The 22,912-nt window shown below is 38.2% G+C and overlaps 3 protein-coding genes across 6 annotated transcripts in view; 2 read left to right on the forward strand and 1 right to left on the reverse strand.

Moving 5' to 3' along the window:
* The window catches only part of LOC143879500 (ENHANCED DISEASE RESISTANCE protein (DUF1336)), a 43,777-nt gene extending 39,844 nt beyond the window's left edge, over window positions 1-3,933 (forward strand). For all 3 annotated transcript variants that reach the window (XM_077381919.1, XM_077381920.1, XM_077381922.1), the window contains 2 exons: window positions 1,882-1,983; window positions 3,506-3,933. In XM_077381919.1, coding sequence (XP_077238034.1) covers window positions 1,882-1,983; window positions 3,506-3,592 — 189 coding nt within the window. In that variant the 3' untranslated portion in view covers window positions 3,593-3,933. The remainder of the gene's footprint in view (window positions 1-1,881; window positions 1,984-3,505) is intronic.
* A 2,282-nt stretch (window positions 3,934-6,215) lies between these two features.
* LOC143879502 (aspartate aminotransferase, chloroplastic-like) lies at window positions 6,216-22,806 on the forward strand. 2 transcript variants are annotated; one of them, XM_077381924.1, is made up of 13 exons: window positions 6,216-6,587; window positions 6,714-6,767; window positions 6,861-6,947; window positions 11,355-11,549; window positions 11,713-11,751; window positions 11,855-11,944; window positions 12,086-12,194; window positions 12,284-12,393; window positions 13,010-13,153; window positions 13,304-13,470; window positions 13,584-13,848; window positions 14,103-14,225; window positions 22,274-22,781. In XM_077381924.1, the coding sequence occupies exons 2-13, from the start codon at window positions 6,714-6,716 to the stop codon at window positions 22,340-22,342; spliced, it is 1,452 nt and encodes a 483-aa protein (XP_077238039.1). In that variant the 5' UTR covers window positions 6,216-6,587; the 3' UTR covers window positions 22,343-22,781. The 2 variants fall into 2 exon arrangements, 1 of the variants encoding a protein (XP_077238039.1); XR_013251302.1 differs by lacking the exon at window positions 6,216-6,587 and adding an exon at window positions 16,819-21,091 and having other exon boundaries at window positions 6,642-6,767; window positions 22,274-22,806.
* Window positions 15,442-20,033, reverse strand: MOL1 (Leucine-rich repeat transmembrane protein kinase family protein). Its single transcript, XM_077381923.1, has 2 exons — window positions 16,848-20,033; window positions 15,442-15,961 (listed from the first exon to the last, which is right to left on the reverse strand). Exons 1-2 carry the CDS (start codon window positions 19,468-19,470, stop codon window positions 15,651-15,653), a joined length of 2,934 nt encoding a protein of 977 aa, XP_077238038.1. The 5' UTR covers window positions 19,471-20,033; the 3' UTR covers window positions 15,442-15,650.
* Window positions 22,807-22,912: the final 106 nt, after the last annotated feature.

Here is a 22,912-nt window from a genome sequence, read left to right on the forward strand (position 1 = left end):
CTACTATTGATTTCTAGAACAGATGGAGGGAGATCTGCTTCAGTGTAGAGCAGTGCCCTGTGGTTGTGCAGGAACGGGTACCTTCGGCTCCATGTTTTATAAAGCTCAACTTTGAATGTTCTAGTATGGGTAACCCAAGACCAGTAGGTATTGGAGGAGTTCTTGGGGATGCAGGGGCGAGATCATTTGGGCTCTTGCAGGGCCAATAGGGATCTTAGATGCAAGTGAGGCGGAGGTTAGAGAAGCTCATTAGGGGATAAAAAGATTGGACGAACACTCCTTGGATCGGGTGATAGTGGAGGGAGACTCCCTCAATGTCATCCATTGGCTTAGAGGTTCCCTAGCCGCCCCCCCCCGGAGATTCACGCAGTTTTTTTGATGAGATAGTGGGTGGATCCTTGGTTGTCTTCAACCATATTAGAAGATCTGCCATCTCCGTGGCGGATAGATTAGCGAGGGAGGGAGTTCATAGGCTCTATCTTGAGATGTTTGATTATCTCCCCCCTTGAGTTGTTTTGCTTTCGTGCTCCTTTCAATCTCGTTCTTATGTTTTATTGCAGTTGTAAATCTTTTAGTTTGACCACATCGGTCTTTTCTTTATCATTAAGAAATTTCATCACCATTAAAAAAAGTGACATGAGATAATGTTGTGAACAATTGTGTGAATATAGTGTTGTATCAGTGGTGTGAATAGTTTTGTGAGAGCGGAGTGGGCCTTTATTCATTCTAATTTACTCAACTCAACTAAGCCTTTGTCCCAAACTAGTTGGGGTTGGCTAATGAATCCTTTTGAAAAATTTCATGAAGAAGGTGAAAGGATCTACCCGGTTCAAAATGACTGAGTCTAATCCCGACACTAGTTGGGTTCGTCTACATGTATCATTTTCTTCCATTCTATCCTATCCAAGGTCATGTTCTCTATTATGTTCCTAGCCTTCAAGTCTTTCCTCACTGTTTCTACCCAAGTTGTTTTTGGTCTGCCCCTACCTCTTTTTGCTCCATCAACTTGGCACGAGTCAATTCTTCTCACCGGAGCATCCAAAAGCCTACGTTGGATATGCCTAAACCATCTTAAGTAGTGCTCTCTCATCTTCTCCTCAATTGGTGTCACCTCCACCTTTTTACGGATGTCTTCATTTTTAATTCAATCTAACCTTGTGTGGCCGCATATTTATTCTAATTTACTAAAGTGTCTTAGTTGAAACTTAAGTAAAATACCTATTATACCCCTCTGACTTAAAAGTTAAAACCAACTAAAATACTCATTTAGAACCATATAACTAAAATAAAAGTCACTTTTAAAACCATCTAAAAGACTCATTTAGAACCGTATAACTAAAATAAAAGCCACTTTGGTGGGACACATTTACGTCAAAACTTGTCTCACGAACAATAGATTTTCCCTTCTTTGCATCATGCTGCTTGTCCAATTTTGGGTCAGGAACAATCCTCATCTTGGCTCTCTCTCCTTATGTTTTAAAAAGGAAAGAATGAAAGAAACTCAAGTTTTATGCAAATGATGATCAATGTCAATAATCTATAGCACCATGTGAGGTAATTGCAGAGCCTTACTAAATAAAATGACACAAAGCTGTGTGCAGACTGTCAATATCATGTTGCATGCTTTTATAAATGTCACTATTAGATTTTATGTGGAGGATCTTAAAACATGCTACTATGGTAAAAGTGGAAATCTAGGAATTGCCTGCTCAGTTGATTTGAGTTGGTTGGATTCTAGCATCTGGAAATTATGCTGTTATTGATATTAGAAGCTATTTGTTATCATAAATTTGTTTGAAGAAACTAATTTGGGAGTGTTGTCGTACTTTTACACTGTTCAATTTAGTTAGCCCCTTAAGCTCCAATTTTCTTATGGTGCAGATAGACGTGGATATTGGGTCTTCATCTGTGGCGAGGAGCATCATTGGTTTGGTCCTTGGATACGTCACAAGCATTGTTGTTGACCTAGCAATTCTGATTGAGGTTTGTATCTTCATGATTTAAGTTAGAAAATGCTTCGTACCTCCACAAGATGACAAACAAACTCCCACAATTGAGAGGTTGGGTTGTTGTGACCTATGACCATAGTCACAAATGTCTCCGATATTTTTGAAAAAGAAATTGCAATATTTTGCGATGTTCGATAAAAACAACAAAATCACAAAATTTTACCGTGATTCTGATAAATCACTGAGACATCTTCATTTTTTATTTTTTATTTTTTATTTTTTATCGTGACAAAAATCCCGATAAATTCATGCTATTATTTGTTGTCCTAATTTTGTTCTTAAATTATATATATATATATATATATATATATATATATATATATATATATTGTTTTCCCAGTTTTTTTCTGGTATAGATCCGAAAATAACGAAAGGAAAATTAAAATATCCCAAAATACACCCTTCCCGAGAAATTCCCGAGACAAATATCTGTGACTATGCCTATGACAATACATGAGGGGTATCACATTTCATGTCAGGAGGTCCCATCATCCCCTCAATCTATGAGTAGAAGTTTTTCCTCCTGTAGAGGACAATCCTTTTTCTCTCCAGTATATTGTGGAAAGGTCCTCTTTTATTTTTTATTTTTATTTTTTGAGTTAATGAGAACTGCCAATATATGACCAACGCCATATGTTTTCGTATTCAAATGCATATCTATGATAAGGCTAGCTGTATATAGTTATTGTTGGAATAGAGCTTACTGTTTAGATATAATCATCACGCGTTCAAAATTGTTGATGGAAAATGCAATAGGGATGTGGAAGCACGTTCAAACTTCCAAGTACTGTTGAACAATGCCATAGGATCACTGTATACACATTTACTGTTTGTTTAATTTAGATTTAAGCTCAGTTATTTCAATGAGAGCCACGGTTGTTGTTATGAGGTGCCAAAATGGCTTTTGTTTTTTTAATGGCAGTGCCAAAATGGCTTTTCTTCTCTTCTAAATTGGCCTTTTTTTCTTTTTTGTTTGGATATAAACTCCGTTGAAATCCAAAAGAAAAAGGATGCTGCTAAATAGAAGAGCCTATGAATAAACAACAGTGAAAATGCATTTGGTAGGCTATGATTTTTTAAAGGAGACTGCCTAGGTTATTTTACCCAAGCAATTGGTTTAGTCCCCTGACAACTGAGTGCAGCCCCTGCTAATTTATTGGGCTATTTATGATCATCTTGAATTTTTCAAACAAATTGATGTATTTAGTTTGGGACAAAGGCTGAGTTGAGTTGAGTTGAGTATGTGTCTATGCAATTCAATATGGGGGAATTGAGGAGTGCTTTCTTGTTATACATGTTACACCTGTTGTCTATGCAATTTTATAGTGGATCATTCCTTAATAGAAGGTTCTATCCATTTGTTTGGTTACTGTTGCTATCTTTGTAGTTTTTTCGAGGATGATGTTATAGCGCAGATTAAGGTATTCTTTAATCATAGAGACAGTTGAATCCTAACCAAGATTTTCCTTCCCATTTTGAATCTGTTATATTTGCAGGCCAGAGAAGAGAATGAGCTGCCTGAATACATTCTTGGGGCAGTTCGTCTAAACCGTGTGAGGCTCGACTCTGCTGTAGCTGTATGAGGTTGGTTATCATGCCCATAAAAAAAAGTTGTTTATCTTTATATTTTGATTATTTCGGCAAGCAATTAATGAGGTTTATTTTCATGGGGGTGCATCTTTGGTTAACATGAGAACATTCTACCCTCTATCAAATGCGTTCTGCCTATTTATCGTTCAACTTTGTAACTGATATGCACCATTGCCATTTGATTCTTTGGCAATGGGTAGTGTTGTATTAAAAAATATGAATTAGGTTTTCATTTGTTGAAAACTTTGAACATGTATTATTCTATTCTTGAAATCTTCAAGTATGTATTTTTCATATTATTATTGCAGGGAAAATGATAAAAGTAGTATTGGATGGTTGTATTGGATTCTTCTATGGCAAAAAATAAAATAAAAATGCAGGTGTATCTTCCTCTCCCATTCATTTAGGGTCTCTAGAGATGGCTAAGTGCCTCTTCTGATACCTCTAAAATTTATCTGCATATAATCGTACATGCATATGACTTTGAAGTTAAATAAGATTATTTGCACGTAATGTTATAATTGTTTTAGAACGGATCTTGGGGGTTTTAACACCCTAAATTAAGCAAGCTGAATAACATCATTTGGGCACATTGTTTTTTGTTAATGGGGTGTGATGGCTCATCTTTATGGATAGTGGTTTTTGTTGATATGCCCTGCCACCGCTAGCCTAGCCATTATTTTCGCCCCCACTGTGATTGGATGATCCTAGTCCCTGTTGGGGCAGAGAGGAGAAGGGAAGGGTGGACAAGATATGGGCGGAGAGAAGGATGGATTATAGTAACCTTGATTTTTAGAGTGTGAAGCAACCAATAATTTTGTAAAGCAGGGACTAAATGGAAAAAAAAAAACCCCTTTTTAATATGGAGTTGTTGGGTTTAGAACCCAACCCTAATACAATGTGAAACAACCAATTACTCCACAAGCTTAAGCTATTAGAGTTGTTGTTATTTGAGGGAAGTGATATATCCGCCCTTTTGGATTACTTGGGACACCCAGCAGCCGTGTATGTGGCAATCAGCCCTATTGAATCCTTCTGACGTGAAGTACATCAGCCCCTCTGCACTCATTGATGCACTGCTGCTGGGTGTCCCAAGTAATCAAAAGGGGCAGATATATCACTTCCCATATTTAATCATTTAAACTTCAACACTCCCCCTCACATGTGGCTCCACTTTTGGGTTGGTTGTTATAAGCTCAGGACCTGCTGCGAGGCAATGGCTCTGATACCATTGTGAAACAACCAATCACTACAAAAGCAAAAGCTTAAGTAATTGGTTGTTTCACACAACAACTATTGAAATGTCAGTGAAATTTTCAACCAGCACAAGCATCCCATTTTCTCCCTATTTCTTCCCTTATTTTCTTTCCTCTCCGCCCATTCAGAGGTAAATTGATCCCCCAAGAGAATAGGCTCAAAAGTTATGATTATATATTACACCATAAGAAATTAAGGCCATAAGAAATAGGGTGTTGAGATTCTTTTGATTCGCTTTGGAAAATCTCATTTTTTGGCTTTACTTGAGGAGGAACGGGCTGGTCGGATTCAGGTTGTTGATCCACATCTACATTTTTTCTCTTTAATTGGACTAAAAAAAGGACTGAAGATTGGTTGCAGGACACAGCAAAAGGTCATCTATTCACTCTAAGAAATTCTTTTTTCCTTTGCTAAATATAAAATAATTAAGGGCCCGTTTGGATGTAGAGAAAATTTTGATTTGGATTTCTCACATTTGCAGCCTTTTTGCATTGTAATTTGGATCCGGATCAAATTCTTGGATTTCCAATTCAGCAACTCACAGTGAAAAAATCAGATTTCCAAATATGCCGTGCAAGTAAGAAATTGGAAATCCACATATCTAGCAGTTTCCTTCACCCTCTTTGCTCCTCAACCTCTCCCCTCCAATAAGAAGTACCCCCTTCCCTCTCTCTCTCTCTCTCTTAACATGAGCTTACGGATCTATTCATTTTGTATTCGAAACTCTATTCCAAATCCAAATACAATATATGAGGTATGCAAACAGGCCCTAAAACAATTCCTCCCGGTATTAAAAATGAATTTAGCGATGGATTTCATAAAATCTTCGCCAAAGGGTAGCAATAAGAAAAGGAATGCTTTGATTGTCACTAAGATAGGGGCAGAAAAAAATAAAATAAAAATTCTGTGGTTTAGTGTTTATAAGGACGGAACATTAATGATGTTTTTTTCCCCTTTCCTATAAGGGGTTTTCCTTGTGGGGAGCGTATGGTCTTATGGTGTCCTACAATAGACACACATGATACATTACCATCAAAAACTTAAGAACAAGGTTAGGATCATCCAATTGTGGTGGGACCACAAGTGAGGGATGACCCCATGATGAGGGACCTTTGGCTAAGACTGGATTGGTGCCAGCAGAGGAGGATTCAAGTTGGGGGCTAGGCAATAATAGAGTATTGAGAGATCACATGCCCAAATGAGGTGGATGATAGGGCAGTGCTGTGGGCTTCGGATTCCAGTTCCTTGTCGAACCTTCAACATATTGGGTCTGTCCTCTACTTGGATAACTTTATTTATCTCGACACTACTTTGTGCAAATTTTATTGTGCTAAAATTTGACAAGTCTATCCAAGGATGAAAATAAAAGAAGGCTGAAGGAGAACAGTCCCATTTGTGGAGAGAGGGCTAGCCACATGAAATCTTGGTTTTGAATGCTCTAATAGTATCAGAATGTGTTGCACCCCTCTGTTTTGGGGGCCGAATCTCTAGTTCAATTCATCTGGTAAAACCCTATCTATGTTCTTTCAATCCCAGCTTACCCTAACCAAGAAAAAGTGTTAGATCCGTTGTTAAGGCTGTCAGAATTCCCGGAATATTGAGATGCAGGGAATCCAAATCGTGAAAAATCACCCCAATTTATGATAGTGACTAAAATACCCTTACCCGTTTAAAAGAGGGTGGAATGGAGACAAGAAAGTGCGCATCAACCGCTCTTTTCTCGCCTAACAAGTAAAAGGCCTCCTCCTTCATTTTATCACCTCACAGATTTCACATTTCTTCATCTCTCTCTCTCTCTCTCTCTCTCTCTCTGTGATTTTCTGGATTCAAATAGTCTTTCATTTGTGTCTGGGACAGATGGCTTCGACTATGCTTTCTCTCGCCTCTGCCTCTCTTTCGGACAATTCCAAGGTATGTCTATTTTCTTTCCTTTGGGAAATCGTTTTTTTTTTTTTTTTTTTCGCCTTCTCATTTGTTGATTTTTTTCTTCTTGCTTTTGAAAAGGCAAGTTTAACGGAGCTAAATCCCGGTACTTCTGGCTTCAGACATGTGTTTGGAAAGAAGAAAGGAAATCATTTTCTCAATGTACAGGTACTGTCACAAAATCATTGCCGTACATGTGACTGGATTCGATTAAGATGTGTTGATTGAATTTTGATTTTTTATTAAGTCCTGGATTGTTTTAGGATTCCAGAAAAAAAAGATGAGTATAAAGAAAATTGAAAAAATATTTATTAATTTTTCTTTTGAATGGCAGAGAATTAAATATTAAATAAAATAAAAGAAAATGGGAAACCCTGACACAGTACAAGGAACAAGGAGAAAAATTGAAAATGTTTATTAGTGAAGCTTCGCCATTCAAAAGAAACAAAAAAAATGTGAAAATGATAATATGAATTTTCAGAAAATATTATCATCTATAAGTATGAGAAATTAATGAACTGATGATGTTGGGAAAGTCAGGTTGATTCAGAATTGATTAGGAAAACAGGAAATGGTGTAGCAAGTCAATCGTATTTTGGAAATGCAAATAGGGATGCACAATTGATATAAGTTAGTCAAAATGATGTAAACACTGCAAGAATATTCCTGAGCATAATGCTGCTCTAGGGAGAATTAGCTGTACTAAATAATTGATTTCTCAAAGAATGTTTTCAATTTTGAAAATTCAAACTTTTAAAAGCCATGAAATCTTCTTCTTCATCATATACCTTTTCTTCAACAATCATACTTGAAGTTGCACTGGAAAGCAACCTACCTTCACCCCTTCATCCACATTCATTCTATCCCTTGTACACTCTTTTCCATAACTATCCTAGATATGTGCATCTTCAGTTTCAAGGAGTTCACCTTCGACTTCTTCTTTCCAACTCATGTCGACATATCCCGAAGCATTAGAGCTTGATGCACCTCTTGATGCCTAAGGTTCATCTCCTCTTCAATTCCTCTCTTATTGATCTCGACATGTCCTGGCTTCTGTGGTAATTCTTGATTAGGCACAATTGACACCCCCTTGTTGTTGCATAGGAATTGAGTAATCATTGCATACTAATCTAAAATCTCTCTCATCTTCCCATCACGTATTTCGAATTAATTCTCTTTGCCGCGGAGAAATTATCAATGTTATCGCATAAATCCCCTAAACATCATTGGTTTTATTTTCTTGCCCATCTTCACTAGTCTCAAGACCCTAGACCTTTCTTGGTGGCATGACTCTGATACTAAATAATGTAGGGCAGATCCTACTGATTGATGCTCTGATACCAATTTGATGTAGACGCAAATCTATCTACTCCGGATGCTCTTCTAGCAATTTTGTGTAAAACCAAAACAGATTCTATCCAGGACATATTTGATATAACTTGATATGATAGGTATCTCCAAACTTTCACAAGTCATAAAATAACATGCAGCTGGATTTTCGTGTTTGTAAAACAAATATGTTGCTATTATCTTATTCGTGAATTCAAGATCTGAAACGAAACAAGCTTTGTAGAAATAATTAATGACTGAAAATTTTAGTCACGGTCACTAACCTATCATGTAGAGAAATTTTCATGTGTGAAAATTAAAGCAAAGAACCAGTCCTAGGTTGATTACAACTGTAGGTAGGTGCCTTTGTGCTTTATAGAGAACTGGTTGCAAAAGCCTTCAACTTTGTAAGTTTCTTCCTCCAAACCCTACAAGAAAGGAAAACAGCAAAGACAGCCAAAGAACAAGAGAAGAAAAGAAAAACCAAACTCTTCTTTCCATTCAACTCAAGAACTTCCCTAAACCCGTGAATGGTGACATGATCTGGGTGTGAGTAGTGTTGTAAAGAGTGCCTGAACAGTGAAGTGGGCCTATTTGTATAACTTACCTTAAACATAACTTAAAGACAGTAATGGGCCATGGTTTGCTATTCCATTTAAAAAAAAGTGACAGTAATGGGCGCTACCACTTAGCATAACTTACCTAACTTACAAATAAATGAAATAAAATAAAGTGGGCAATGGGCCATACAATTAACTAAAACAACTTAAAATTAAAACCCATATAACACCCTTATGAAAAGAAAGAGTGTAGGAGCCAATGTCGTGAGGAAGAGACTCCTCGGTTGGAAATTTAACTCTATGGATCCATCTATTGATCGGGTATACATATTCTACGATTTTTCGTTAATACTATGGAATGAGTTGGCTTGACTTTTGTCCTTAGTGAACATGATAACTGTATTTATCAACTTACCCAAGCGATAAGAACATGTAAGCAAGAGATCGATCTATGGAGGAGTATTTTAGTTTATTGGAGAGCATGTGGGAGGAGCTCAGTCGTTATGAGCCCCTATCTGACTTTTAGGAAGAAGCTGCTAAGCGTGAGGAGACACATCTGATTTATAAGTTTTTTTTATGGACTTCATCCTGAGTCAAACAAACCAGGACTCTAATACTTGCTACTTGTTCTCTTCTTCCGCTTAACATTGTCTATGGCATTCTCTTTATTGAGGAGGAGCAATGATATTGTTAGTGATTTTTTATTTTCAAAATCATGTATTTTGCATGTTTTAGTGTTTTGGAAAATGTTTTTATCAAAAGCGTTTGGGAAAAAGAAAATGTTTTCTTGGAAAGATTTGCTTTTACAAAAGGATGTAGAAGTGTACTTGAAAAGATAGTCCCGTACCGGATGAGAGAAAGGAATGAGAAGGGCTTATAAAGCACTACACTTTTCTAATACTTGTTGATTGCACATTGGGTTGAACCCATGGTTGGACCCGCGGGACGGTGCAACGCACCGTTCGCACACGCGCACGCGCGCGCGGCGTGGGCAATGGGCTATAGGGCGCATAGTGGCGCTTTTTTAGGCGCACTTTGCACACCATAGATCATGTGCTAAGGGGTGCGATCCACACCATAGATGGTTGATCTAACGATGACTGGGTTGGAGAGAGGTTTTACTCAAACCAACAGTCACCTCTAGGATCGATCAGGATCGTTCAATTTCAATGGGTGCGATCTAACGGTCAGATTTCAAACATTCTGGAAAGGTGCCCTGTAGAGGTGTTTTTCGCACTGAAAAGAGACCAGGTGGTCTACAAAATGTGCAGAATTCAGTCATTTCAACATAGAAAAACGAATTGGCAATTCTGACAGACTTTACACTCTCTTCTACACTCCTACAAAATCCCCAAGTATTTCTACATACTGTTTTTCTTTTGTTTACTGTTCTAGATACTGTTTTTCTGCAGAAACATTATCTAGAAATTTCTCTAAGGCTTGAAATTTCGGAAGGGCATTTCGGGTTTGATTCCGCTAGTGCTACGCGTCATCAAACATTAGTAGGGCTTCCCTACTAGGCTTCATTGTATCTTGGAGGCAATTTACGGATCCCCTTTGCACATTACTAGTGGGGGCGAATCTTGTCTTAAGGAAGTGATATCATGCCTTGAAGCAACAAGTTTCTGTTTTCTATCAACAACAGTACCCTCAACATTTTCCAACAGATATTTGATGTCTTGCTCTCCAGTTGTTCCTCAAATAGTGTTGCCTTACTTGGAGAAATAGAAGAAACATTTACCATATGTGCAAAATCTGGAAAGGTATCTTAGTTCTTCTTCGATGAATCAACTTCCGAACGAACGGATTAGGCTCCGGGTAGGGGGACTTCATTATGCCTTGCTGTCACGCTTTCAATTGTATACGTATCAACGAATCGATGAGGCATTGACGAACGATAGAACCTCCCCACCTCAGGGATGGGAAACTGCTAACAACTCCTACTGTCCGAATTGCTATCAGTTGATGGAGGAATTGGAAAATAAGTGCATGAACTTTTAATGCATTTGTAACAAATCTTATTGAGAATTAATCTGTATAGAACTTGTGACACATCTATTTTCATCAGGGATCCTAGATGTATAACTGCTCAAGATATCATTTTGCCACCTTATGCGAAAATGTTTGATACTACACGGCATATAGCTAGCCCGACAAAACCAATTGATTTGTATATTGGACTATAAATCGAGAGGGATCGCAGATAGAGTATGAAAACCCCTCATAATAAAGCCTTTTGGTTTGTACTCCAAGGAGTGAAAATCAGCTTCCCCGTATGAAAACTCCTTCATCATCCCCTAATAATAAAAGCTTTGTAGTTTTGAAAGCTCTACAGTGATGTGGAATGAAGTGAATGATCTTTCATGATCTTCTAGTAATGTTACTAGACCAGTATCCAACTAGAAACTGAAGACATGAAGAAAATACAATTGGTGTTTTCTTTCAATGAACTCCTATGAATTAAAGCATATATGGAAGATTGAAAGTTCTTCCCTTGTTGAAACTTTCTACCTGTTTATATTTCTTTCCTTTGTTTTCTCTTAGTATTCTTAGAGGTTTGTGACTATCTGATATGTTTTTTCCTTGATACTTAGTTAACTTAGCAAATGGGTGTGGTAGGTTGGGGTTGTCATGTGTAATCTGTTTTGCTTTTGGATTTGAGGTTCAGTTATTTGGGATTTTGCAGTCTTCTGGTCGAATAACTATGGCTGTTGCAGTTAATGTTTCTCGCTTTGAGGTCGTGACAATGGCCCCTCCAGATCCCATTCTTGGAGTTTCTGAAGCATTCAAAGCAGACACAAATGATATGAAGCTGAACCTTGGCGTTGGTGCTTATCGGACAGAAGAACTCCAACCTTACGTGCTTAATGTGGTTAAAAAGGTGGTACCTCTTCTAACAATTAAAAGCTTAGTTATTTTCTTTAAGATGACTTCCCAACCAAAAATTTGAGTACTATTCTTTTTCTTATTTCCAATGAGATCCTTGCTTTTCTTTGGTTGGTGAATTGATATTAAATATCATTTGAATAATTTCCAATCTATAGGCAGAGAATCTTATGCTGGAGAAAGGAGAAAACAAAGAGGTATTTTCAAGTGTTCAATCAAATGGGATTCCATCGTGTCACTTTTCTCAATTTTAGTTTGTATTTGACCTATAATAGCATTACTTATTTTGCATTGTTGCAGTATCTCCCAATAGAAGGATTGGCTGCATTCAATAAGGTTACAGCAGAGTTGCTGTTTGGAGCAGAAAATGCCGTTATCCAGCAAGGAAAGGTATGGCATATTTTTATTTTTTCTAGACATGCGTGAAAACACGAGGAATAATAGGTTTCTTCCTTCTGTAATCATTTATTTATGATCCTTGAACTTCTCTCTCTCTCTCTCTCTCTCTCTCTCTCTCTCTCTCTCTTTCAGGTCGCGACTGTTCAAGGTCTTTCAGGGACTGGGTCTCTTCGCCTTGCTGCAGCATTTATACAAAGATATTTTCCAGATGCAAAAGCTTTAATATCGTCTCCAACTTGGGGTATGTGTGTGGCCTCTGCCTGTGTGAGCTTATGTTTGACTCGACCCAAAGTTACTGACATCTCGAGGGTAATTTTCGTTATTGAATAGGTAACCACAAGAACATATTCAATGATGCGAGGGTTCCTTGGTCCGAATATCGATATTTTGATCCAAGAACAATCGGTTTAGATTTTGATGGACTGATCTCAGACATCAAGGTAATGTGGACATCACCACCTGGTGTGTTGTTAAACCAGCAATTTATAACTTAAATGGTTTTGCTGACCTGGCTTTTTTTTTTTGCTGATGAACTTGTGTTATCCAGAATGAGCAAAAATATGAAGAAGCTTGAGATTAACAAAATAAGTTATTTATCATAGTCTGCCTTTATGTATCATGATATATCTCAAATTTAGTTCAAGGACTGAACTTTTGGAGCTGAAGTTGGGCACATAAAAAGCAGCTATGTTATTTCCAACTTGTGCCACTATTAATTGCTGGCTTCTCCTTCTCTATTTTCCCTCTTCAAATCTAGACATGTAAAGGCATCTTCTTTCCATGTACCAAATCACAACTTTCGGATTTCCCCAAAACCCCAGCTTCTTTGCTGTTTGTCTTTTGAAGCTTAGCAACATTTTGATAAGGTCCTCCGAAAATAAAAACAGATTGGTGTAAAAGGATCAATGGCGAGCTCCAAAGATTTTGAATATACCTTCCATGCCACTTGATTTTTCATTCCATTATCATATTCTATTTTTCCCTCCTGATTACCAAATAGGGTTAAAGTTCAGAAGGATATTTCAAGTTCAGGATAATTGTTTTTGTTTTCTTCAGGCTGCACCCGACGGATCTTTTGTGTTGCTTCATGGATGTGCTCATAACCCAACTGGCATTGACCCGACTCCTGAACAATGGGAGAAAATTGCTGATGTCATTCAAGAAAAGAACCACATCCCCTTTTTTGATGTTGCATACCAGGTAATGAATTTACCAAATATATAAGAGTATCAACATTTCCGTTTTAACTCTTAAAATACTTGGTATGTTTAAGTGCGGTTTCTTTCGCTGGAAAATAGACTTTGAAATCTTGTAGTTTTATGGGTGCCTGAATGTTTAGCTATGCTGCAGGGATTTGCAAGTGGAGGCCTTGATGCAGATGCTTCATCCGTTAGGTTATTTGTTGCACGTGGTTTGGAGCTTTTGGTTGCTCAGTCTTACAGTAAAAATTTAGGTCTATACTCGGAAAGGATTGGAGCTATAAATGTTGTCTGTTCGTCCTCAGATGCAGCAGTGAGGTGTGTCAAGCAAAATTCGGATTTTGTTACTTGAGTTCTGCACATAGTGCATGAATTGAAATTGGATGAGTTTTTTCGATGGAGAATTTAATATTTCATGCTTTCCCGTGCAGAGTAAAGAGCCAGTTAAAGAGGCTTGCACGACCAATGTATTCAAACCCTCCTATTCACGGGGCTAGAATTGTTGCCAATGTTGTTGGAGATCCAATTCTTTTCAATGAATGGAAAGAAGAGATGGAATTAATGGCTGGACGAATAAAGAAAGTGAGACAGAGACTCTTTGACAGCCTATCTGAGTATGATAAAAGCGGGAAGGATTGGTCATTTCTCCTTAGACAGATTGGCATGTTTTCTTATACAGGATTGAACAAAGCACAGGTAATTTTTTTTTTTATTCTTTTCTGAAATATAATGCTTTAAGCAGATTTGAAATGGGTATTCTTATTATGGTTCCTTGGGATCACATGACTGCCTCAAGGTCCATATTTGCGGGTTTATACTCAGTTCCCTATATGTTGAATCTGTCTACTACATTCGAGCAACTATAAACTTCCTAGTATTGTTCATGGTTTATTGATTGCTGCTGTTATTGTATATCAAAAATCTGATGTTGATATTTTTTGTCTGACCAGAGTGACAATATGACGAATAAGTGGCATATATACATGACAAAGGATGGTAGGATATCCTTGGCTGGGCTATCTTTGTCCAAATGTGATTACCTGGCTCATGCCATCATTGATTCTTTCCATAATGTAAGTTAAAAAAGGCCAGATCCTGATTTATTATTCTTTCCTTGTGGCTTTGCTGGAATTTTTTAATGGTTTTCCAGTTTCTTAGAACATTACATTCGAAGTTCCTGGGTGTGTATCGGTTCTCCATTAATAGTTCATTATTCTGTGTAAAGAACATAATGTTGGTCGGTTGAGAATAAAGTAATAATAGGCTTGCATGTCTACCACTACTGCTATTTTCTTGGTAGTTGGAACATATTACATACCTGTGGGCTTTTTTGTTTTTATTGGTTTGGTTTTCCTTAAGCAATAACTTGTACATATATCATTGGTCTGCAACTTAATTACCATCCAAGGTAAAGTTAGGTCAGATGTATATTCATCAGTTGGAGTGATTGCGTATCTATCAAATCTTGTTGGATAAATTCATGTTGCTGACTTCTTTTGCACTGAAATAGTCAGTAAAAGTTTTTGGTTTTCATCTGAGGGGCCATTTGAAGTCTTGAATTTTGATAGTTTGCAAGTTTCAATGATCTTCAGGATTTCCCTTTTATGTTTTGCCTTTTAATATTGGAGTCATATAATTTGTTTCTTAGAATTTAGACCGAGAGAAAATAATAAAAGTGCTACTGTTTATGCTGCTGCTGCTTAATTTCAACACCAGCACTTGGGCTTGACATCGTTGTACCTGATGATTGAAGGTTGGGGCTAGTTTTGAAATTTCATAGATGTTTTCGAATTTCCTGGCTTAAGGAGATTCACCCTAGGGATGAAAAATCTGTGTTGCAACATGCCTTAACATGCATTATTTTAAGAGAAAACGGTTCCTACACATGTGTAGATAAGTTATCTACACACTAGCTTAAAATACAGTGGGGGCCACATTATTTGGGTGATCCAAACCATTCATTTTTAAGGCCCTCACATAGATATGGTGTCCACAAAAAATCAGATCCATAGGATCATCCTAACCATTCGAAAAGTGGAGGCAAAAAATGGACTAATTTGTAAAGGTTTAAAGACATCCATTTTACCTCCACAAATCGTAGGGTTGGGATGATCCTATGGATCTGATTTTTTGTAGACACCCTATCTATGTGAGGGCCTTTAAAATGGATGGCTTAGATCACCCAAACAATGTGGGCCTCCACTGTATTTTAAGCTAGTGTGTAGATCACCCAAACATCCTTTAAATCTTATCCATCTAAAAGTTCATACGTACCAAAAGTTTCAAAGAGAAAAGAAATCAACTAGCTACATATATTTACTCTTATCATCTCATTACAGTAATACTCTCTTAACTATTATGTTACAGCATAGGGAATGTGTTCACTCTACAAATATATTAATCAATTCAAACACAAACTGTTACTCTCTTCAGTTCACTAACTTTTTATGTAACATTACTAATGGTCATTTATGTATTCGGATGAGAACTGGAAACTGCTAGTGTTTTCTGTGCGGCATCAACCCCGACAAAAGTCTCAATGCATCTTCCATGGATGGCCTATCAGAAGGCATACTTCTGGTGCAGAGCATAGCTACTTCCAGGACCAATTTTATCTCCTCTCTTAATGCATCGGTATCACCCCCTTCATTCTCGTCGTAAATCTCTTGTAAAATAACCTCTCTTGATTTGCTTTGTACTATTCCTCCGCCATTTTTCAGTCTGCCATTACTTAAAATCTCCAATAGAATCTCGCCAAAGCTGTAAATGTCTCTACAGATCTCTTCTTTTACAGAAGCGCCTATTTCACCTGTTGAATGAGAAGCAAAGTGTAGAATTATCTGGTGAACTTGTAAGTAATTGGTGAGAGAAGAAACTACACTGGAATTAAAAATGATATTTCAAGAACGAGCAAAACTTGCATGGTTTCTTCAAAACATTTCAGAACACCATTTCCTTCTTCTGGAAAGTTTTGGCAACTTTGTTGGAGTATGTGAAAGAATCAAATCACTGGCTCTAATATCAGTTTCCTAGTCATTTCTAATGGTTATTAATGAACTAACACCTTTTTTCATGACAAAGCCGAGTGATGTTACAATAATCTCTGATGCCTAAGAGAAAACAGGTGCATTTTCGCATCATTTGAGTTTGGACTTCATTGTGGATCTGCAATTTCTGTCATTTTTTGTCAGCATTTTTTTTTCAAAATAACTCTGTTCTGGGCTTCAGCCATCTGTTCTGGTGAAACCATTGGGTTCTTTTATTTTCTTCATGGGCGGCAAAGGGTACTAATTGTAGAATAGTCGGGCTGTCATTTGTGTCTGCCCTGTTGATTAGTGAAAGGGTAACCACCCAGGGGACTAGCTACAATTCCCGGAAAGAAAGAAAAATTAAATTAGCCATACGACCCTGACCTACAAATGTGCTCCATATAGCTTTTATAACCGATTATAGTTTCCAAATTATGAACGATTTATTTTTTAATTAATTTAGTTCTTTTTTCTTCGTTGGGCTGTTCTTTAATTTTATCTGAAACTCATCTAATTATTTGTTTTATTTCAAGCTCTTGTTTTTTTTAATGATTCCAAGCTCATGTTCTATTACCAAGAGAAATTTAGCCATTTCTTGAAGCAGCAGGTTATGTTAAAACTTTTCATAAAATTGCAGAAATATAGATGAAGGAGCTAGGAGCATACCTGTGCCTTGGACAGAACCAGTGCTCAAGAACCTTCTAGGAAATGAACCTCCATTCATCTGTAGCAGACGTTTGAGCCCAAATTCAGCCAAATGGGGCTCCATATTTTCATCAAACACTATATTACTCGCACTCAGATCTCCATGGGGAAGCGCTGGATGACAATCGTGATGAAGATAGCAGAGGCCCCTCGCAATCCCAATCACAATTTTATACTTAGCAGCCCACGTACTGATTGTTGAATCCCTTTTCATACTCATCTTCTCAGATAGATTCCCGTTAGGCAAATAATCATACAGAAGATACGCAACAGTTTTGCTGCTACAGAAACCTAGCAATCTAATCAGGTTCCTGTGCCTGGCATTGCCAATTAGGGTTATAAATTCTGACATCACCCCTCTTCTCTTGGCCTCCCATTCGATTTTCTTAACTGCAACTGTTATACCTGTCGGGAGAACTGCTTTGCAGAATGGTGCTGATAATGGTGGAACTTTCTCTGGGGAGTTACTGCAACCCAAGCTCTTTAAAATATCATTTGCTTTGAATCGAGGAAGTCCAGTAAATGGTACCATTATCCATTGGATTTTGCTTCGCCTATGAAGATATAAAAGCCCAAAAACTGATACTATGATGAACACAATTATCGCTGAGCATAGTAACAAAACCCATGTAAGTTTCTCTGGAGTTTTGCCCCCCAACCTAAAACCAGCTACATGTGGAATCACTTTTGAATCAACACAAGGTTGCAAAGGTGCTCCACATAGCGCGGGGTTTCCAATAAAAGCATCTGTACCCATCAATCTGAAAATCCTCTCTGACGGAACAGAACCAGTAATATCATTGTAAGACACATTTAGGAGTACTAAGCTTGAAGAGTTTCCAAACTTCATAGGTATGGAACCTGTGAGTTCATTATGTGATAGGTCTATGACCCTGATCTTAGGAAGACTTGCAAGCTCTGGAGGTATATAACCTGTCAATTCATTGTTTGCTAAATCCATCATCTCAAGAACCTGGCAATTGACAATACCTCTCGGTATGGTCCCTGAGAAATCATTCCTCTTCAATTCTATCACAGAAATAGAGTTGTGGGATTCAAAAGGAGGCAGGTTGCCAGAAATATTACAAGAAAATGCCGAGAAGTTCTGTAGAAGTGGGAGAGACCAGATATTTTCAGGGATAATGCCTCCAAGATTTGGATTATTGGAGACATTGAAGTACTGAAGTTTTGAAGCTTTGGATATGTCAATGGGGATCCCTCCTGTGAACCTGTTTCTAGATAGATCCACATAGGTTATATCAGGTAGAAGACCAAACTTCATAGGGATTGTACCAGAAAAGGAATTGTCTTCGACCCGGAGACGGAAGAGGGAAGAGCAGTTCGAGAGAACAGGAGAAAGTCCACCTGTAAAATTGTTGGAGAACAGGATCAACTTGAAAAGCTTACCTCCTGCACAGAGTTCATCTGGAATAGTCCCTGAAAAACTATTTGTAGAAACATCCACCCATTTCAGCTGAGAATTCCTCCCCAACTTCTTGGGTAATGGACCTGAGAAAAAATTGTTCCATACGAGAAGGGTATCCAGGAATGGAAGGTCTGCAATTTCTTCAGGAACAGAACCACTCAGATCATTGTACATGAGGCTGAGTAGACGGAGATTTTCCAAATCTGCAAAGCTCTTCGGTATGGACCCTGAAAGCCGGTTATCAGACAGATCTATATTCATAAGCGTCTTGATATTTCCAAAACTCGTTGGAACTGGTCCGATGAGTTGGTTTCTGAATAGAAACAGAGATTGGAGCCTGGTGAGATTGCAGAGTTGATTGGGAATTGGACCAGAGAGATTCGCCTGTGCTATGTCGAGATACCGGAGCTCGCTCATGTTTCCCAGTTGCCATGGGATAACTCCCACATAGTCATTGTAGCCAATTTCCATGTGAGTCACTGTTTGGAGATTCCCCAGTTCCGGAGGGATCTCACCAGTGAGTAAATTCCCAGCGAGATGTAGAAATTCAAGACTCCTGAAAGACCCATATTCTGGGGGAATTGGACCTTCAAAGTAACTCCCTGCTAGATTCAACACCTGAAGAGAGTCCAAATTTGCAATATCCGGTGGTAATGGACCAGAGAAGCTGTTGCTGAATGCATCGAGCACAATCAGATGATGAATAGTGGAGAACCCTATTGGAAAAGGACCGCTAAAATTATTCCGGCTAATGTCCAAATTTCTTAGATTAGTGAGACTGAGTATGTCTGTTGGAAGTTGGCCGGAGAATGCATTCTGAGTGAGGTTGAGGTCCATAAGATCTGCCAAGACCTTGATGTGCTTTCCAGATATTGAACCAGAGAGGTTTTTCTGAGAAAGGTCTAATCCAATAATCATGCTGGAATTCTTAGTGCAGATGATTCCAGACCAAGAACAAGCAGATATTGTGATGGACATGTTTTTCTCCTTAGGAACAGACCAATCGTACAAACTATTGGAACCATCCACAAGCTCTGATTTTAGGCCTAGGAGTGCCTCTGAGAAAATATCTGTTGCCAAAACCTTCGTTAGAGTGATGAGTATCAGAGCAATGAAACTTGGAGCAAAGCTCCAAGGTATGGTCATGGTAGCTCTCATTATTGAAAATCTTCACAAGTGGGGGGCATCTGTACACACCCAATGGGAAGATTATCTATATGTGTCAGACTAAGTTGTTGGGAGATGCATGGGAACTGCCGAAAGGAGATTGACATCCCTGGATTAGTTGAGATGGGAATATTGATTTGTTGCTTTTGGGTGCAAGAGGGGTCCAAGTAATGGTTGTTTATTTGAATGGTGTTTGCCATTAGGAGAGAAAGTTTAATCTCTTACATCTGCACATCCTCCTTTTTCTGTGAAGAATCCAATAATTCTGTGAGTGTTGTGTGAATGTGGCCAGTAGGGTCGGATTCTCTCATTTCCAGAATAAGAACTTCCTGATGAATCAAAGTTCCTCCTGTTGATCTTGTCTGTGTAGTTCTTGCCAACGTTCTAGATATCGGCAGATAATCTATAGATATAGGTCTGACCAGACACTGTGATACTTATATTGCGAGTAACTGTACATGTAGAACTATGAATACAGCAGTGTTGTTAGAAAGTGAATGATATGTTGTTGCCCCTCACACCCAATTTATGGTGTAAGCAATCTGATCAACTGTTTGATCTTTTAATCAGATAAGGGATGAGATAAATTTACCTGCAAATTGGGTTGGTGGGCCCTGGCCCCAATCAGATTCAGGCAACTATGTGTGACTGAAGATCAGATGGGTAGTAATAGTTGCTATTTGATGATCACAAGGATCAGCCTCTAATTTGGATTATCCTGTCTCTAGGAGGAACTAAATTGTTCTCCGTTTGATTAAGATTGGATGGTGATGGTTCAAATGGGGCCCAATTTTCCATCACATGAGAATTATCCTCCTAGTCCCAAGTAGTGGACTCCACCATTGTCCATTGGCGTGGTGCTTTATAAGATACTGTTTATCTTTTCTAGTGTTCTTTATAAAGGACATCATCCCTCTCGTCTTTATCTCTGAAAACTTCAGGAGTGGAAAATAATAAAAGCAAGAGAGGAGTCACCGTCAGAGGTATAGAAAAACAAAAAACAAAAAACAGGGTATTCTTATAAAAAGCGGTGGCATCAGGTACGTATCTGCATGGAAACAACTTTTCATACGCAACACGATTAGAAAAAAGGAAAAACACCCAAATAAGAAGATAAAGGTCGAGCCCGGTGAAAAGACACGCACCGATTGTCGTCTACAGCAGTATACAGTGAGGACGCTTCTTTTTATGAGGCGCGTCTCATTCAATTGAAAAATACACAGACGGTCAAAAAGGAGGAGCCTTGATGGGATCTGATTCCACTTGATAGAGACCCGAAACCATAAAAAAGGCATGAAGTTGTGAGGCCAAGAAACCGACACATCTCATAGCATCATATGCTTTTCCTAAAGTGTTTTTCTCTCCATCTTTTGGACAGGAAAACAGTCCTTTTATTTTATTTTCATTGTGAGGGAATGAATTGCTATGGTTTGTTGTTCGAGGGAGTACGTGGACTAGGATGTTGCTTTAGCCATTTAAAAGGCAATCTTGGCCAATTTTCAGGTGTTTTAGTCGTGTTCTATCAAAAGAGGTAGGAGATTTCAATCAGGGTTTTGAGAACAGGAACCTCTTAAAGCCCCCACTTGTTTCAGAGGCATAAACAGTGAACCGGGTAATATTTTACATTGATAAGGCTACTGGATTTTTTACACTCAATTTCGGCATAAGATTTTCTAAAGTAAAATCATGATCGGACTCCCCCCTTGGGACCATAGTTCTCAGGAAAATAACCAGTTTAAGAGTTTAAGATTGTCATTTATAAAATATAGTGAGGGTAAAATTGAAAAGTGGTCAAAATACGCATTTAAACATGGAACTTAGATGGCTTCCATTAAACAGTTGATTGGGTTTGTCGTGTCATGCACTAATTCTTTTGCACGTAGTTAAATATTGGGTACTATTGTTTACATTCAACCAGAAATTCCAACTAAGTGACAAGAAATAGAATCTTAGCTTTATCTGTCATGTTATGGGTCAGGGATTTAAGAGTACAATCCAGATTGATGGTGAAGAACAGAATGCAAGGAGTGTTAGGCTTTTTAGAACATGTCCCGGTCAATTACCAAGTATTCAAAGCACTTACTCTTTACATTACCCTATTCCTGATCCCCACTGATAAGTGATAACGAGTGGGATGCTATATAGCCTTGTATTTTGCTTCAGCACTAGATTTTGACAAGGGCAGGTTGTTTTTTCACTGCTCGATGATATAAGTTGGCCTCCTAGAGGAATCTCCAAAGTTATAAATAGTCATCTATAGGTTCAATCCCAGCTTACCTACCAAAGAACTATACTTATTCTTTTTCCTTTATTTTCTTTTATTTCTCAAATTTCTTAACGTTACTTTAAGGGGCCGTTTGGATATGCGGATTTTAGAATCCAGGTTTTTAGTTTGAAAACAGTGTAAAACAAGGTTCATGATCAAGCTGTTGTGTGCTGTCATGACAGCTTTTCTTGGATTTTAAGTGAGAAACTCAGGTTTTAGAAATCTCTCCTGCATCCTGAGATTTTTAAAACCTGGAAACATGGGATGATCTGCTATGCTCTTGCCAACGGAAAGAAGGGCGAGAAAAAAAAAAAACAATGGCTGATCCGCTTCTTCTCGTCTCTCATCTACAATTTTGAAGAAATCCTGGATTCTAAAATCTGTGTATCCAAACGGCCCCTAAAAGTTCCCTTTTTTTTGTTTTTATAATTAAAATTAGTTTATTTATGAGATGATGGTTTAACCTAGTTTGAACTACGGTCAATCCGATTTACACTGAACTGAAGACCTTTCTTGGTTGGATTACAGGTTCGGTGTTTAGAACATTGGTTTGAAGTTTCCTCCAATGAAGTTGGGGCAAGGTTCAGTATCCACTGATGCCAACTCAAATTGTGTGGTGCTTGTTGTTTGTACGCCATGGTGTGGATGAGGATCATTTTGATCAGCATGATTTTATGCCTAAACTCTTTTAAGTGTTATCCATCCAAATGACTAATTGTATCCCTTCTTTAGGTCCTTTGTTGGATGACATACATGGAGCTATTTTTTCCTTCAGCTAACTTCAAGTGCGTTGATTCTTGCAAATGCATGGATGAGCTTGATATCTAAAAGAGAAAGATAAGGATAGCAAGATATCTATCCTAAGGCCCGTTCGTTTGAGACTGCGACAACCGATTGTGGGCCTCAAACCGATTATTGGACTCAAAGTAAACGTATTAGAGGAGAAGATTCGCGGGATCTTCATAGCTTTCTTGAAGAAATGAGTAGTATCCTGGCGTTAGCGGGATAAGAGGTTTTAGCCATTTAGGGGTGAAGACCCTGATGATTTGTTTAGGTGTCGAGTTTTTTCCCCTTTTGTGTGTGTGTGCTCGTGTGGCAGCGGTGGGGGGAGGATATGGGACTGATTGGGGGTGAATTTATCTGCGCCCAAAATATATTTTACGCAAA

Source organism: Tasmannia lanceolata, unplaced genomic scaffold (genome assembly GCF_043159265.1).
Source record: "Tasmannia lanceolata isolate RefF3 unplaced genomic scaffold, GAP_Taslan_0.1 ptg000006l, whole genome shotgun sequence".
NCBI lineage: Eukaryota > Viridiplantae > Streptophyta > Magnoliopsida > Canellales > Winteraceae > Tasmannia > Tasmannia lanceolata.